A 16,031-nucleotide genomic window follows, 5' to 3' on the forward strand; every position below is an offset into this window, starting at 1 on the left:
ATGACTGATTTCATTGAGGAATTTAACAAATTGAAACAGCAAGGATCTGTACTGGATTATCAAATCAAGTTTGAAGGATTAAAATCTTTGATGATAATGGCACATCCTACACTAGCAGAAGCTTATTTTGTCTCTGGCTTTATTAGTGAACTGAATGAGGAGTTGAGGCCTATAGTAAAAAGATGCAGCCTATGACAGTTAATCAGGCAGCCAAGAAGGCTAAACTGCAAGAATTAACAGTAGAAGCCATCTTTAAGAAGCATCAGATTCCTTAGAAAGGAAATAATTCTGGTAGTCAGCAGTCTTTGAATAATTCTAGGGCTAATATCCAGGGGGGGGGGGTGACTAAGGGGAATTCCTATCCTAGTGCTCCTCAAGGTCCTAGTGTGGTGAAACTCTCCACTTTAGAACAGAGAAGACAGGTAGGTCTGTGCTACAAATGTGGAGAGAAATATAGCCCTGGACATCAATGTAAGAGGCAGGCAGCTGTTGAGAATAGAAGGCCAGGATGAAGGAGAAAAGTCTCAGAAGAGGCAGAAATGGCTGCTGAGAATGTACCAGGGAATGAAGATGGAGAAATTTCTTTGCATGCGCTGAAAGGTTGCCCTACTAACAAGATTATAAAGGTGGAAGGATTGGTTGGGAATGGAAAACTGATGGTATTGATTGAGAGTGGCAGCACTCATAGCTTCTTGGATGAAAATGCTGCCAAGGAATTGCACTGCAAGGTGAAAACTACTTTTCCCTTGCCAGTAACAGTGGCTAATGGGAACAAGATGTATGGCAAGTCAAGATGTGTGGATTTCAGGTGGGAGATGCAAAGGCATGAATTTATTGCTGACTTGCCGATTCTCAAACTAGGGGGCTGTGACATTGTGTTGGGAGTGGACTGGATGAGGACAGTTAGTCCCATTATCTTTGATCTTAATAAGCTTGAGGTGACATTTGAAATATATGGGAAAAGTTGACTCTTATTGGCAGCATGGAGATGGGAGCTTGTAAACTGATTTCAGGGAAGAAACTACAAAAAACCCTTGGGCTGCCCAGTTTCTTTTATTTCTTGAGGACAAGAAAAATCTAAAGGAGGGGGGAACGTCAAGACCTTGGGTGTATTGGGCTTACAGGAGAAATTAGAATCTGAATTCCTTTCTATCTCTTCAATTCTCCCTCTCTATTATCTCTGTTTCCCCCTAATTTCTCTCTGTTTTCTCCCTCTTCTTTCTCCTTTCCTCTCTCATTCTCCATTCTGTTCTTAATCAAAACCCTAGGTCAGGACAAGTTCCTGACAATTTATATAGCCACTGTTTATTCAGTTTTCAGTTACATGTAACTGAAAATGTATAGCTGTCCTGAAACTAATCAACAGAAATAACAACTGCTAACTACTCCTGGGAATTAATCAGCTACAATCAGCTCTCTTATAAGCCCAATACACCCGAGGTCTTGACAGCAAGAAGGGCAACTTATAGAGGAAAAATAGGAGCAATCAATGAACACTGCTCTGAATGGCTAAAATTCATGATACTGGACACTCAGGGTTAAAGTTCATGGAACTGAAAAGAATTGGTATAATTTGAATATTCATAATTAGAGGATACAGATTTTTGTTGAGATCTGCAGGCAAGGCCAGTTCCTCCCTTTCCACTGGATTGGACTACAGCTGTTTTTTAATCTTCTAAGAAATATGAATTTCAAATCTTGCCTTTCCTACATGAAGCTACCCCCTTCAAACAATTTTCAATATAGCTATTACATTTCAAAAAATAAATAAATAAAAAAGATTAGGTAGAAAGCTGTAAAAACTCAATAAATAAATAAAAAAGATTGCCTAGAAAGCCATATAAACTCAATGAGTAAGAAACAGAACACTTTGCCACTCAACAAAACGCCCATGTGCAATTAACATAATTAGAGTCCTAGCTCAGTAATATTCATCATAAAGCCAAGTCATGCAGTAGAAGTTGCATACCTCTGTGTCTGTCTTGCCACTCCCTTTTGATGTCTTTATATAACCAGGATCTTTACTGGAAGCAAAAAATATTATCACCACTAACATAGAGGTAAGGACAGGGAAAAATGCATCAGACACACGAGAACCTACTAGGACATATGGTAATATTCAGGCTTACACACATCAATCATATGCTAACACATGATGACACACTATCCTTTCAACAAGGCCATTCAATCACAAATCAAGAACACACAACTAAAATAAGAGACCACAACTTACAAATTCAAAGTACAGCCTATATGACAGGATTCAGAGACAAAGAACCACAGAAATTTAAAATGGTTGTAACAAGTTACTCTGTTGATTCACCCCAACAGTAAGTAACCTCCTGGTTCAGCCAGCTGTCTTCAAGAAGAAAATGACGCACTCATTGTCACGGCAAGTTTTTTTAAATAATTAGAAAAGAAAAGTCAAACTGAAGAAAAGAAGTTGGTTACAGAATACAAAGAAGCTATGAACTAGATTATGAACAAGAAGACGCAAGGACAAGGTAAATAATATAGCAAGCATTGATAGATATTCACAACAGGAACTGTTAGTTAGATAGAAATGTCAAGCATTTGGAATACACAACCAGCAATCAAAGAAATGTTTGTTTGCTTCCTCTCAAGTAATATTTAGGTGGCATAATGAACTTGTCCCCTTTGCACCATCTTCTCCCACTAGTTATCTCTCATAGCAAGCTAACAACATCTAGCCTTTCCCCATCCGCCACCCCAAGAAAAGATAAGAGAAAAAATATAAAGAGGAGAGGGGAGAGATTGAGATCAGCTACACTGTGACAAAGAGAAAAACTACCTATGCTGTTAGCAGAAAGAGATGTAAACATTTTTCCTAATGGAACATGTTAAAAATTCTAAGTTTTCACCTCCTGCAAACTGCAATAATAGTATCATCAGTCTTCTCCAATCATCTCAATTTAGATAGCATTCTTGACTTTTCAAGTTGAGTGGGTCGCTGTCAACCTTATCAAAATCATCAACACAGGTAATAGAATCATTACTCAGCAATTGTTTTTTTACTAAGACAGAAAAAATAATCTGTTTGACTTATTATTAATCCGTTTATATTTATTAATAAATGCCTGAGGTTGCACTTTTCTCCTTCTGTAAGTCCTTAGAAGTACTTAGCCTTCAGTCTTTAATATTATACACACCCAACAAAATTACTAAATGATCACCAAAATCAGAGAATGAAAAGGCAAACAATCCAAGTGTAGTGCCCCATTTAAACCAACAATGATGTATCAGAAATTCTTTTTGTAAAGGTACAAACCTGAACTTGAAAAACAAAAAAGCAAACAAGCTAATCACTATATTATCCAATTTGATAAGGTGGTTTCACCCCCCTTTTATTATGGTTAGCCTCTTGTCTAACAAGAATAATCCTTTACCCAAGGAAAAAGAAGAATAAAATATTTACCTCAAAAGTAGACATTTTAAGCTTAGCTTGAACCTCCAAGTTGCTACATATTTGTATGAGAATTGATATCAATCAAGTTTCCAGCAGAAAATTATTATCTAAAAAAAGTTCCGAGCAGAAAATTGAGCAATTGTGATGTGGGAAGCTCATAAAACTAATATCCCTTCTTTTTGTGTTATTTAAAAAGAAAAACCACCTTGAAAGTATGAGTCATGAAAGCCCAGCCAAGCCCAACTATACTTTTTTCCCCCCAAATGAAAAGGTGCAACTGAAATGACAGTGGTGGAGCCCCAGCCAACGAAACTATGCCCTTCTAATTACTTTCTTCCCTTTTCTCTTCTCTTTTGTTCCTCATAAAGGGGCTGAATCAAACCGACTTTCATATATATTTCTTTCCAACTTTCTAAGAGCACCCAGAGGACACAAACCCATGCATACAGAGAGAAAAGTATACTATAAAGCCTCCTTCCTGTCCATAAAGTTCAAATAACTTGGAATCAAAGTTCCCAAACTTTAAGGTGCAACTTATTTCCATAAAATCAGCAAACAGAAAACACTAGTGATGTGAAAATTCTAAAGATAACAAAACCCCATTCTCAGAAGCAGATAATTGAAGACTGAATAACTCAGTTCTTGATAGTTATGCTTTTACATTGAGAAGTACTCGCATAAAACTACAGCAATGTGAACTTACACCCTCAATATAAGCACTGCATACCAGCACTTCATTATTCATCAAAGGCCCAAACGATCCAAATCATGATACAAAAGAATCATTGGATATTCATCAATACAAGCACCAATATTGATGTGCTATCATGGAATAAACATTAATCATCAAGAACCACTCTCCTTCCCCATTAGTAAAAGAAAGAGAGAAAAGAGAAAAAATAAATAAACAAATGACATGAAGAAATGTAACTTGGATTCGCATGGTTAAACAAGATCATACAAGGTGTGAAGTACTTTGGAAATAACTTCTTATGAACCAAATGAACATCAAAGCATTGCCATTTTCATGCAGCATGTGCAATATAATTAAGAATGAGGCGTCCATGTAAACTTCCTTGTGCAAAGTGCGCACATGTTTAGATCAAAATTTAGAGAGAGAGAGGGAGAGCGCATTTATACATGTCAGACTGCTATTGGAGATTAATGGCTAATAAAATAAATAACTACCTACTGCATCGGTAGAACATTATCAATGCAGCAACTGCAAGAGAAAGAGTAATCCATCCCCAGAGTCCAACCAGAGCAGTAACCTTTTGTAGACCAGGAGCTAGCATGGGTAGGAGGGAGTTAGTGATGATTAGGACAAAAGATATTTCTCAATAAGATTAAAGGAAGACATCATAAAACAAAGCCTCACTGACCAAAAAAAACAGAGTTGATGAAAAGTATGATGCTAATACATATTGCACAGAAAAGAATAGGGGCATAACCCATATCCCCTTTCTTGCCCAAGCAAATTTTTCCACCCCAGCTTGTGCTTCCACCATGCCGTGCATTAGCCTGGAAATCAAAGTACACAATATCATTTTGTAAGGCATCAATGGCTAAATACAGATATTTCTCTGTAAAAAACTTTGTGCTGGGCTTCACAAATGTTAACAACAGAGAAAAGACAAAAAACTTTATCAATTAAATATGCATAGGAAAGAGAAATCAGTGCATGAGGCTTCCACTCTGAGGTGTTGGGGAGTCAGATGCATGTGAAATTGCCCTCCCCTATGTTGTGTTTCAAGCCAGCAATTTCAAGTTGCAACAAGGACTGTCCAGTAATTCCACATAAAGCATTTTAGGTTACAAAGAAAGAAATCTTGTGGAATTTTGTGTCTCATTTAGGTCCATTGCAATTTAACATGCTACTGGATAACTTCCTTTGAGTTTTACTAGGTTGATTCCAAGAGTACTTCAGAAGTTTCAGTTTTGTTCCAGTATGAGTTATAGGGTCATCAGTGGGTCTTCCTATAGGCCACATTGTTTATATTGCTCAAGTTAAACAACATTCCGACTCTTAGTTCCCCATTTGTTTAGTCATAACCTCATGCTTTTTTATCCTAAGAAATTGAGTTTCATAATCAGGCTTGAACAACTTTGCCCAACCCTTAGGAGGATTACACACTTCTTCTTCCTCCCTTTTTCTTTTCTTTTTCCACTTCTCCATGCAAATTACCCAAGTGCTGTCTAAGTTACTGTACACATACATAACACAACCCTGATTTTAGCTATTAACAATTCAATCCATGTCCAAACCCTTTTCATGCTCCATAAAATAAATACTGCCTAATCACTTTAATCATGTTATTTCTGAACCGACCTACAACTTTAAAAAGTGAACCAATTTAAAACTTTGAAATCCAATCAATTAAGCCCTCTTCCTTCTAAAACCCCAAACTTATCTTCTAGCAACCCATTTGTAGACAGCCCCAGGTCAGGTTCCTAAGAACGTCCCTGCATCATCTTAAAAGCATTTAATTTCTTTATTTTTATTTTCTGGAATAAGTTTATACTATTTAATAGATTTTACACTATAGACAACCCACATGCAACAATGTGAGCACATCCAAAAAACTAGAGGACATTATTGGTCTGCAATCTGCATTCAGCTTGTATTTTATTTGCAAGAGTACATAATACTTAACTGCAAGTAACATATTGGACATTCCTAATAAATAGCCATTGTTTACTTATGATTATCAACTCCATGCTTTTCTCAAAACTGCATCCACTTTTAGTTAAGGAATGCTTTTCTCCTGTTCCTCATGCAAGTCTCAGAATTTTTTTTTTTTACATTAAAACAGTGCATGCTTCATAGTGTCGAGAATAATAGATAAATTTTATAGATTTATCTGATGTGTAAATTATTGTTATTTGTTTCATATAATTTCTGATGTGTTTTTTTTTTTTTTTACTTAGTAGTGGGCTAAGTTATGGACTTAGTGAATGATCTAGATGGTTAGCTAAGTGCTTCCTTATTTTAAGGAAGTGGGGTAGTGCTCCTCCTAATTGTATATATATTGAGGCAGTGAATCAGAAATAATCATCAGATTTTCCTTGCTAAAATCGTAACATGGTATCAAAGCCATAAAATCCTATTTTGGAGAAGCCATCACCTTGCAACACTAAAGCCTAGCAATCTCATGACTCAAGAAATCAAGTTCAATTTACCTAGAAGCTATGTTTGCCTCAATGGAATCAAGTGATCCATCTGAAGCACTAGTTCTAGCAACGGTTAACGGGGAGAACAAGAACAGCTCCTCAACTAAGGAGTTGCAGAACATTCAAGCAGCCTATAGATTAAATGGTAAGAACTATTTAAAATGGTCTCAATTGGTTCATACATTTCTAAAAGGGAGAGGCAAGCTAAGCCACTTACTCGGTACCGGACCTAAACAAGGAGACTCGATGTTTGAGCTTGGGATGAAGAAGATTCTGTGGTAATACTCTGGTTATGGAACTCAGTGCTTCCTGAAATTAGTGATATTGTTATGTTCTTAAGCACAACTAAAGAAATTTGCGATGCAATCAAGCAAACTTAATTTAAAGTGAATGACGCTGCCCAAATCTATGAGATTAAAACCAAGATCTCAATGACAAAGCAAGGAAGTAGATCTATCACTAAATATTCCAATCTCCTGCAAACTTTATGGTATGAAATAGATCATTATCAGTGCATTAACATGAAATGTAGTGAGGATGCAACTCTACTCAAAAGGTTTGTTGAAAAGGGGCGAATTTATGAATTTCTTGTTGGTCTAAACATTGAATTTGATGCAGTAAGAATACAGATACTTGGGAAAGAGGATCTGTCATCCCTAAATGAGACTCTAGCTATTGTCCATGTTGAGGAAGAAAGGAGAGGAGTTATGCTTGAGACTCCTACAGTGGAGAATTCAACACTTATGACAAGAAAGGTGCACATGCAGCACCCAATGTTAAACACTAAGGAAATGAAGTTAAAAGAACCACAGATGGGGCACGAGTGAACAAGGACTTGTTGTGGTGTACCTACTGCAAGAAGTCTAGACGCACTATAGAGAAATGCTAAAAGCTACATAGAAAACCTCAAGCTAAGAGCAAAAGGGGATCAAGCAAGCAGAAGAGGCATGGGCAGGCCTATGTGGCAAGCACACAACAAGCTACAGAAAAAGACCCTACAGAACTACTGACAACTGAATTCAACAAGGAGGAAATTACCAAGCTAAGGCAACTCGTTGGATCCCTAGAGAAGCCTACTGGATCAGATATCTGTACTCTTGTTGATTCAGGTATTTCTACACTTTCTCATGCTCTAAATGCCTCAAATACTACTCTCTCAAGTGACTGGATTATTGATTCAGGAGCCAAAGATCATATGACCTGTTCCTCCCAAAAATTTGTTTTATATACCCCCTTGTCCTAGCAACAGAAAAATCACCATAGCCAATGGAACAACCACTACAGTGGCAAGACAAGGAGATGTCTATATTAATGAGTCTCTTACCTTGAAAAATGCCTTGAATATACCTAAGCTATTTACTAACCTTGTTCCAATTTAGAAAATAACCAAAAGATTCTTTGTATCTATGGATGTTACAAATGCAGAACAAAAATCAGTATTTTGTTCAGAATTCTCTTTTGGGAGAGACCTCAATAACTGATGAAGCAGATAAGGATTTATTCCTTCTTGAGTTTCCATCCTTATCACCTTCATCTATGCAGCACTCTCAAACTAATGTTGTATCTCTACAACCTGCATTCAAGATTCAGTCTAAACCTTAAAAGCAAATAGAAGAAGTGCTTATTCAGAAACCTGAATTTCGTCCACTTCAAGTATACTCAAGGAGGAAGAGACCAACTGTTCATTCAACACCTGTTCAAGCATCTGAATCAACACTTGATCCTGAACATGAATCAATACCTAATGAGGTAACCACTTTTACCTACATTTCTCCTAATGAACCTGAGCATATTGCTAACTTATCTAACTCCTATGACCTACGTATTGCTACCCGTAAAGGAACTAGAACCTGTACAAAACATCCCATGCATCTGTTCATGTCTTATGAAAATTTGTCTCCTAGTCACAAAGCATTTATCACTACCATTAACTCAATTCCCATACCAAAAATAGTATCTGAGGCATTAAGCAATGAGAATTGGAGAGATGCTATGAGAGTGGAGATGCAAGCACTTGAAAAGAATAAGACATGGGATCTAATAAAGTTGCCTAAAGGGAAGAATGCAGTCAGGTGTAGGTGAATATTTACAGTTAAGTACAGTTCATATGAGTCTTTAGAAAGGTACAAGGCAAGACTAGTTGCTAAGGGTTATATCTAAACTTATGGTGTGAATTATCTTAAAACTTTTGCTCCGGTTGCAAAAATGAATACCATAACGATTTTACTATCCCTAGCAGCTCACTTTGGCTACAAACTACAACAATTTGATGTGAAAAATGCATTTCTACATAGAGATCTAGAGGAGGAAATTTATATGGAGGTTCCATCGGGAATGAGTTTAGCAATTGAAAAAGATGTGGTATGTAGGTTAAACAAAGCCTTATATGGATTGAAACAATCACCTAGAGCTTGGTTTGGGAGATTTACCAAAGCCATGCTAAAATTGGGATACAAACAAATCCAAGGAGATCATACCCTATTTATAAGACAGTCTATGGTTGGAAAGATTTTTGTTTTGTTGGTTTATGTAGATGATATCATAATGACAGGAGATGACTTGGAAGGAATGGAAAGTGTAAAGCAATGCTTAACTAAGGAATTTGAAATCAAAGAGTTAGGCAAGCTGCAGTACTTCTTGGGTATTGAAGTAGCTCACTCACAGCAATATATTTTATATCCCAGCAGAAATATATTGTTGATTTGCTAATCGAGACAGGTATGCTAGGGTGCAAGCCAGTTAAAACCCCTATTGAGTCTAATCATAGACAAAGTAGTAGCCAAAAATATGTTGCAACAAATAAAGGTCTCTACCAAAGATTAGTTGGGAGACTCATTTATCTATCACATACCCAACCGAACATAGCATATGTGATGGGAGTGGTTAATCAATTTATGCACAATTCTAAGGAGATACACCTGAAACCAGTGCATAGAATCTTGCATTATTTGAAAGGCACACTAGGTAAGGGAATTCTATTAAAAAGAGGACAAGAACTAACTCTTGAAACCTACATAGATGTTGATTATGCAAGATTAATAGATGACATGAGATCAACATCTGGATATTGCACCTTCCTAGGAGGAAATATTGTGACTTGGGGGAGTAAGAAGCAAAATGTTGTGTCAAGATCGAGTGTAGAGGCAGAGTTTAGGTCAATGGCCCTTGGGATTTGTGAGCTACTACGAATTAAAATAATCTTAGAAGATCTGAAAGTCAAATGGAAAGATGGATCCTATGAAGCTATGTTGCGATAACAAGTCAGCAATCAATATTGCACACAATCCGATGCAACGTGATCATACTAAACATGTGGAAGTTGACTGGTATTTTATAAAAGAAAAACTAGAGAGTAATATAATCTGCACTCTATTTGTGCTTACAGGAAGTCAACTTACAGACCTTCTCACTAAAGGCCTTCTGAGAGCAGTATTTCAAAGGCTAACAAGCAAATTGGAAATGGAAGAAATCCATTCACCAGCTTGAGAGAGAATGTTGAGAATAATAGATAAACTTTATAGATTTATCTGATGTGTAAATTATTGTTATTTGTTTCATGTAATTGCTGATTTTTTTTTTTCCCAGTTTTATTTACTTAGTAGTGGGCTAAGTTATGGACTTAGCGAATGATCTAGATGGCTAGCTAGCTAAGTGCTTCCTTATTTTAAGGAAGTGGGGTAGTGGAGTAGTGCTCCTCCTAACTGTATATATATTGAGGCAGCGAATCAGAAATAATCATCAGATTTTCCTTGCTAAAATCGTAACACATAGAAATGCAGCTTTCAAGTTATCCACATATCCCAGCTTTTGCAGACTGCAATTTTCTTTAATAAGAGTAGAAAAGCACAGATAAACTGTCATGGAAAGAGGAAAACCTGCAGATATTTTGTTAGGAGAAAAACATCCATATTCAGAAAATATAGAATCTCCTAACATTAGCATTTTCTTCTTTTACATAGAGAATAAAAGAATACACAAAATTGTTGTTGCTTGCAGAAAGTATATATATATTTTTACCTAATAGAAATAGTAGAATAACAGACACAAAGATAAATCTCAGCATGTTATGGTAGTTGTGCCATCAATCCTCAAAGTAAAACAGTATCTAAAACTATAACCAAATGTAAGATTGATTAGAGAAAGTAACATACTAGCAGTAAACCTATATGGCGATGACCTTTGTCAAATGCCAGCTGTACAGGAGTAAATCCAGTATCATCCATCACCCACAATTCCTGTTTGTTGCCTTTATGTACCAGTACATTGCATGCTTCCACATTTCCCGTTAATGCAGCAAAGTGCAATGGTGTACAGCCTAACAAGAGAAAATTTAGCAATATCATCTACTGGTTAGATTACTGAAAAACATACAACATTTTTGTTTGTCAGAAACTGTGATGTATATTTGAATCGCAAATTTGATTTGTACACACCTAACTTTATAGAAATAAATCAGGAAATGATTTTCTTGAGCGCAGTTATATTTTTGTTTCTAGCAGGTATGATAGCCAGTTGCATTGCTTGATTTTACAAGTAACCAGGTACCTTCTGGAAAGACATCACACCAATGACACTATTCAGTCAAGTTTTTCTTCTTTTTATGCAGACCACAAGTGCAAAACAAATCCATTTTTATTAGAATTAATGTGTTTTCTTAAATGCAAGTGAAGTGCAGTACGCCGAGAATATAGGATGCAACATGGTATATCAAACACCAAATCAAACCATTATAACTGATTAACAGCCAAATCCATATCACTATCCTGTATTATTACATTATCACTCCATTTCAAGTTTCACAGCAATATCCACTAGCAAGCTCATTTTTTTCTTAAATTTCTTCACCCAATTGGGATTTCCTTCTAAAAGTCTCCCGAGGAAAGAAGAGAGAGAAAAGAAACAATAAAAATCTGGAATATAGATTTTCACCTTAAAAAATTGGGGTAAAGGCATGCACCATAAAGACCAAAATATTTGAAAAAATGACAGTGGAACATCAAAAATTTAGAGGATGATCAATTTGTTCCCTAGGAAATCATGAGAAAAGAAATTGGAAAGATTAATATGACAATATCATTATTTAAAAGGTTCAAAAACTAACAAATCACTTCAATTAGGCATAATAAAATTATATAAGTTCTACAAGTTCTCATTTCCTTTTTTGTCATTCAGAAATTGCCATGTTTTCAAAGAAGGGAGCCCCATGCACCCAGAACACCCTACTTGGAAATTGATAGTGTAGAAAATCATGTAATTACATTTCAGTGTACAATTAATTTTGTCTCTAGGTGACAATTTTTCCTTCCTTAACCGACTCCATACGGGCAGTTTCTCCCTTATAATTTCTATATATGTATGTCTAATCAAATGAAAAAGCAAGGAGTAAGGAGTTTTACAATACAAACTTCTTCATGATATCAAGTGAAAAGTTCAGAGGGGGAGAGAGAGAGAGAGGGGCAAAGATGGTGAAGTTCTACCATCGTTGGCCACTACCCATCTCCTTCATCTTTGGTCATCTCCTTCATCTTCGTCTGTCATCACCGTAGCCACAGCCAAAACCGTGGCCATCGTAGTTGCCCTTAACCACAATCACAACCATCACCATCAAAGGGATAACCAACCACAATTACTAAGCTACATTAGAGAAAGCGAAGGGTTGCAAAATGCAGATCGACGGAGAAGATGGGCGGTCACTCACATCAGAGAAGGCGGAGAGGACTGTTATGTACCTAGGGTTTACCAAGTTTGGATTGGAAATTGAAAGAATTGAGGGAAAATTTAGAAGGAGAATAGGGCGAACCAGAAGAACAAAAAGTGAGGGAGAGAAAGATTGAGAGAGAGAGAGAATTTGCAGAGGGAAATAAAAAATATTTCAATTATATTCATTTATACCCATGGATTACGTTGGATCAGTTTTATATACTAATCCAGATAGCAGTGATTTGGCGCCAATAGGGCTGTCAAATATTCAAACTGATTATAGTTAAAGGCTGCTGCCTTCTAGGTACAATTGCTAGCTACTTCTAAGTACAAGTGGTTCAATCCAAACTAAAAGCAAATACAACAAAGGAATACATCTATTATCTATTACTACTATACCCTTGGGTCCTGACATTCCTCCCGCCTTGAAACATTTCTTGTCCCCAAGAAATGCCACCCCTCCACAGCTTCCAATATGCTTTTTCCTTCTCTTCCATAGCTTGGATGGCACAATCTTGAAAAACTTCTGTAAGCCTAACACATTGTCCATAGCCTTCTTGTACTCATCAGCTGAAACAAAACCCGAAGCAACCACTCGTTGGTTGTCGTAGTGAGCAGCCGAAACCTATTAACTGTTGTCCACACCAATTCTCCCCATCATCGCTCCTTCGATGTTGGCTATTTTGAACCAAGAGGATGGTCTAACTAATTCGTCAGCCACAGTAGAAAAATGCTAAATAGATAGACTCTCTTCCTCTAGTCTTAGGACCTCATCATCCATATGAATAGTTTGCTTGTAGCCATTATAAGACTGTTCCAATTTGGATGTGGAGTGTCAAAGACTTTATCCAACCTAGAATCGTTATCATAGGCATCACCACTCACACCTCCGACCTGCTTTATAACTGACTTATCTAACAAATTAGTGTTTCGTTCCAAATCTAATTGTTCCTCAGATTTCAGCAAATCAAGTTTGGGCACCGAAAAATCGGAATGGCGTGGAAGAGTTGGAATCTCCTACCTCCTTTCCAACACATTCTCTCCCACTATAGTTGGATCTACTTTGAACTCCGACAATCCAACATTCTGGTTGCTGGTTCCAATTCCCGGTAGAATTGGTTCCAACCGATCCTTAGGAGGGAAGTCGGGTGAAATTCTTACCTGATGTCGACCAAAGAATATAAGCATAAATTGTCGCAGTTGATCACGCAGCAAATTGCCCTGTTCCTGCATCTCCTCCCTAATTTGATTGCGCATTCCCCTCGGAGCTTCTTCGCAACCACCTCAAACTTCCGATACACCATTGATCCAATATTTTCCTCCATCGTCTCCACACGATTCTGAAATTCCACCATGGATGCTATCACTTGCTGCAACTGCGATTCCATTTGCTTCATTCGAGTGTCGTCGACCATGGTGGATTGATTGCTTGGAAGAGTCTTCGATAGGAAACTTACTCTAAATTTTTTATTATTATTATTATTTTCACTAGAGTTGTTCGCCACTAATTCCGAACACGACAACTCAACAATCCTCCAGTTCTGAGACCTCACTTTGCTGAATCTACCTAGCCTTCTTGAGCGACTACAACAAGCTCAAAAAATAACAGTGAATCACCATGTTGTTCCGCCTTCAGCGATCGAACCTCCCGCTTCTCTTCCACAATTCGAACGGGAAGCTCAGAGTACTTCCTGTGAGTTCGATCAGTTCTCTTGCAGCCTCTAGAAAATCGATTGACTCTGAAACAACTGCTATTATCCACTAGAATTGAGAATCGATCTCCTCCCAATTCAACAGCCTTGGATCCGTTTCACTAAATCGTTGTAGGTTTCGCCTAAGTCACCTTGCATTAGCCGATAATCATCGGCTCTGAACTGCCTTCAATTTCGATGTATCATTCAGGGAATTCCGCCCTAGGAAAGTCGGACTTACACAAGTAGAAGAAACCAAAGGCTAAGGAACTGATCTAGAATTCACCACTGCTCCAAAAGTCGAACAACCTTCCAAGTCGCCAGAATTCCGCCAGATTGTTGGAATCCACCACTGGAATCGTCTAGGCTGCTTGCCTTCCTTGAGCAATTGTGATGCAACCAACCGAATTCTCCAGAATTGAGAATCGATGGCTACAGTAGTTTATGACTTGGCTTCCCAAATCCGCTTAAGTTGCTTTGCCCTTCCACTTCGAGCAAACTTATTGCAATTCATGGCCGAGCATCAACCTCTTGCTCACCCCCAAGAAAATCGAACAACTCTTCTAGATCACAAGTCGTGATCGCCTGTAGCTCAGCTTACCCAATCGCTCCCTGTGACTCAACCGACTCCAAGAACCACTCACTCCGTGTTGCCCACAAGTTGAACGAGATGTAATCGTCAGGCCCTGCACTGCCTTCGATCGGCTCTGTTACCGTCCTTCAAAGTCGCCTCAATCAGTTCCGAGGAGCACCTCACTTGGTGAAGATCTGTCCTTGATTCCTTAGGACACATATCGGAATTGTTAGCCGATCAGTTCTGTTGAAGCTCCTTGACAATTCACTCATATCGCCGGAATTTCACAACTGAGGATTGATCGATTATGTTCACCAAATCGCTGGAATTCGCCTAGCTATACTTCAACGTATGAACAAATCAAATCAGAATGACTAAAATTATTTATGTTATTCAAGTTTTGCATTGAGTAGAAGATCTCGGGCATATCAAAGTGAATACCCGACAGTGGCAAATTAGGAATAAAAGGGCTAATTGCGTGTATTTAAGTGAGGGGTAGTTAGGGTATTGTTTATGGTTATTTCATCTCTTGTAACTATCGCCTCTTATGTCTATAAATAGGAGGTGCCAGGGAGTATGTCGATCACCTGATTTCTAATCGATCTCATTGAGGCTTGACTGTTGAACTGTTAGAGAAAAGTGTTAGAATTCTTTGTAATCTACAGTGAGAGTTCTTGAGGGATTCAGTGAGTGTTGTGGGGTGTGCCAGAGTGATTGCTTGTACTGTTCTTCATCAAGATTTATAGTGGATTACTCTCTTTGAAGGCTAGATGTAGGACTGGTGAAAACTGGTTCGAACCAGGATAAATTCTCGGTGTTCCTTGTGTGGTTTAATTGTTCTATCTCTACTTTTGTCAATTCTTTTGCTTAATGTTTATGTTGTATGTTTAATTGGCGAGATAAAGCATGAACGAGTGAATTCTTTCTTGGTTTATTCAGTGATTTAGTGGACCGACAGTGCTCCCAATTGTAACAATTTCCTCGTTCGATCGATGCTAATCTGGCTAGCTGGAAATCACTCGAGGCTCTGCTTCGATCGCGCCTTCCTTCTCGCTATCTACTCATAATCAAAGTGAATTCAAGAATGCCAATGGAGTCCCCACCCAATCACCGACCACTGGTTGGAATTCATTTCAATTCTTGAATCGATCTTAATTCCTTTCGGATGCTTACACTCGCCTATCACACCGTAACCAATGGAACTCGTTGAAGTCCTTGTATTCACTGGAATCACCCAAAGTCTCTGCTTTATCAATTCCCCCGAGAGTTGTCGGAATCAACTACTACCAATTGCAGGAATTACAGCCAAGGAACGTTGGCTTTGATACCAAATTGTTATGTACCTAGGGTTTGGATTGGAAATTGGAAGAATTGAGGGGAAATTTAGAAGAAGAATAGGGAGAATCAGAAGAACAGAAAGTGAGAGAGAGAAAGATTGAGAGAGAGAGAATTTGGAGGGAAATCAAAA

At 37.8% G+C, this 16,031-nt stretch overlaps 1 protein-coding gene across 4 annotated transcripts in view; it reads right to left on the bottom strand.

Annotated features, from left to right (window-relative positions):
• Positions 1-16,031, bottom strand: part of LOC127801172 (probable protein S-acyltransferase 23) — a 47,580-nt gene that overhangs the window by 5,110 nt on the left and 26,439 nt on the right. For all 4 annotated transcript variants that reach the window (XM_052336068.1, XM_052336069.1, XM_052336066.1 and 1 more), the window contains 4 exons: positions 10,750-10,913; positions 4,810-4,948; positions 4,616-4,715; positions 1,970-2,024 (listed from right to left, as the gene is read on the bottom strand). In XM_052336068.1, the coding sequence (XP_052192028.1) occupies positions 1,970-2,024; positions 4,616-4,715; positions 4,810-4,948; positions 10,750-10,913 (458 nt within the window). The remainder of the gene's footprint in view (positions 1-1,969; positions 2,025-4,615; positions 4,716-4,809; positions 4,949-10,749; positions 10,914-16,031) is intronic.

This window comes from Diospyros lotus, chromosome 5 (assembly GCF_014633365.1).
Source record: "Diospyros lotus cultivar Yz01 chromosome 5, ASM1463336v1, whole genome shotgun sequence".
Taxonomy (NCBI): Eukaryota; Viridiplantae; Streptophyta; class Magnoliopsida; order Ericales; family Ebenaceae; genus Diospyros; species Diospyros lotus.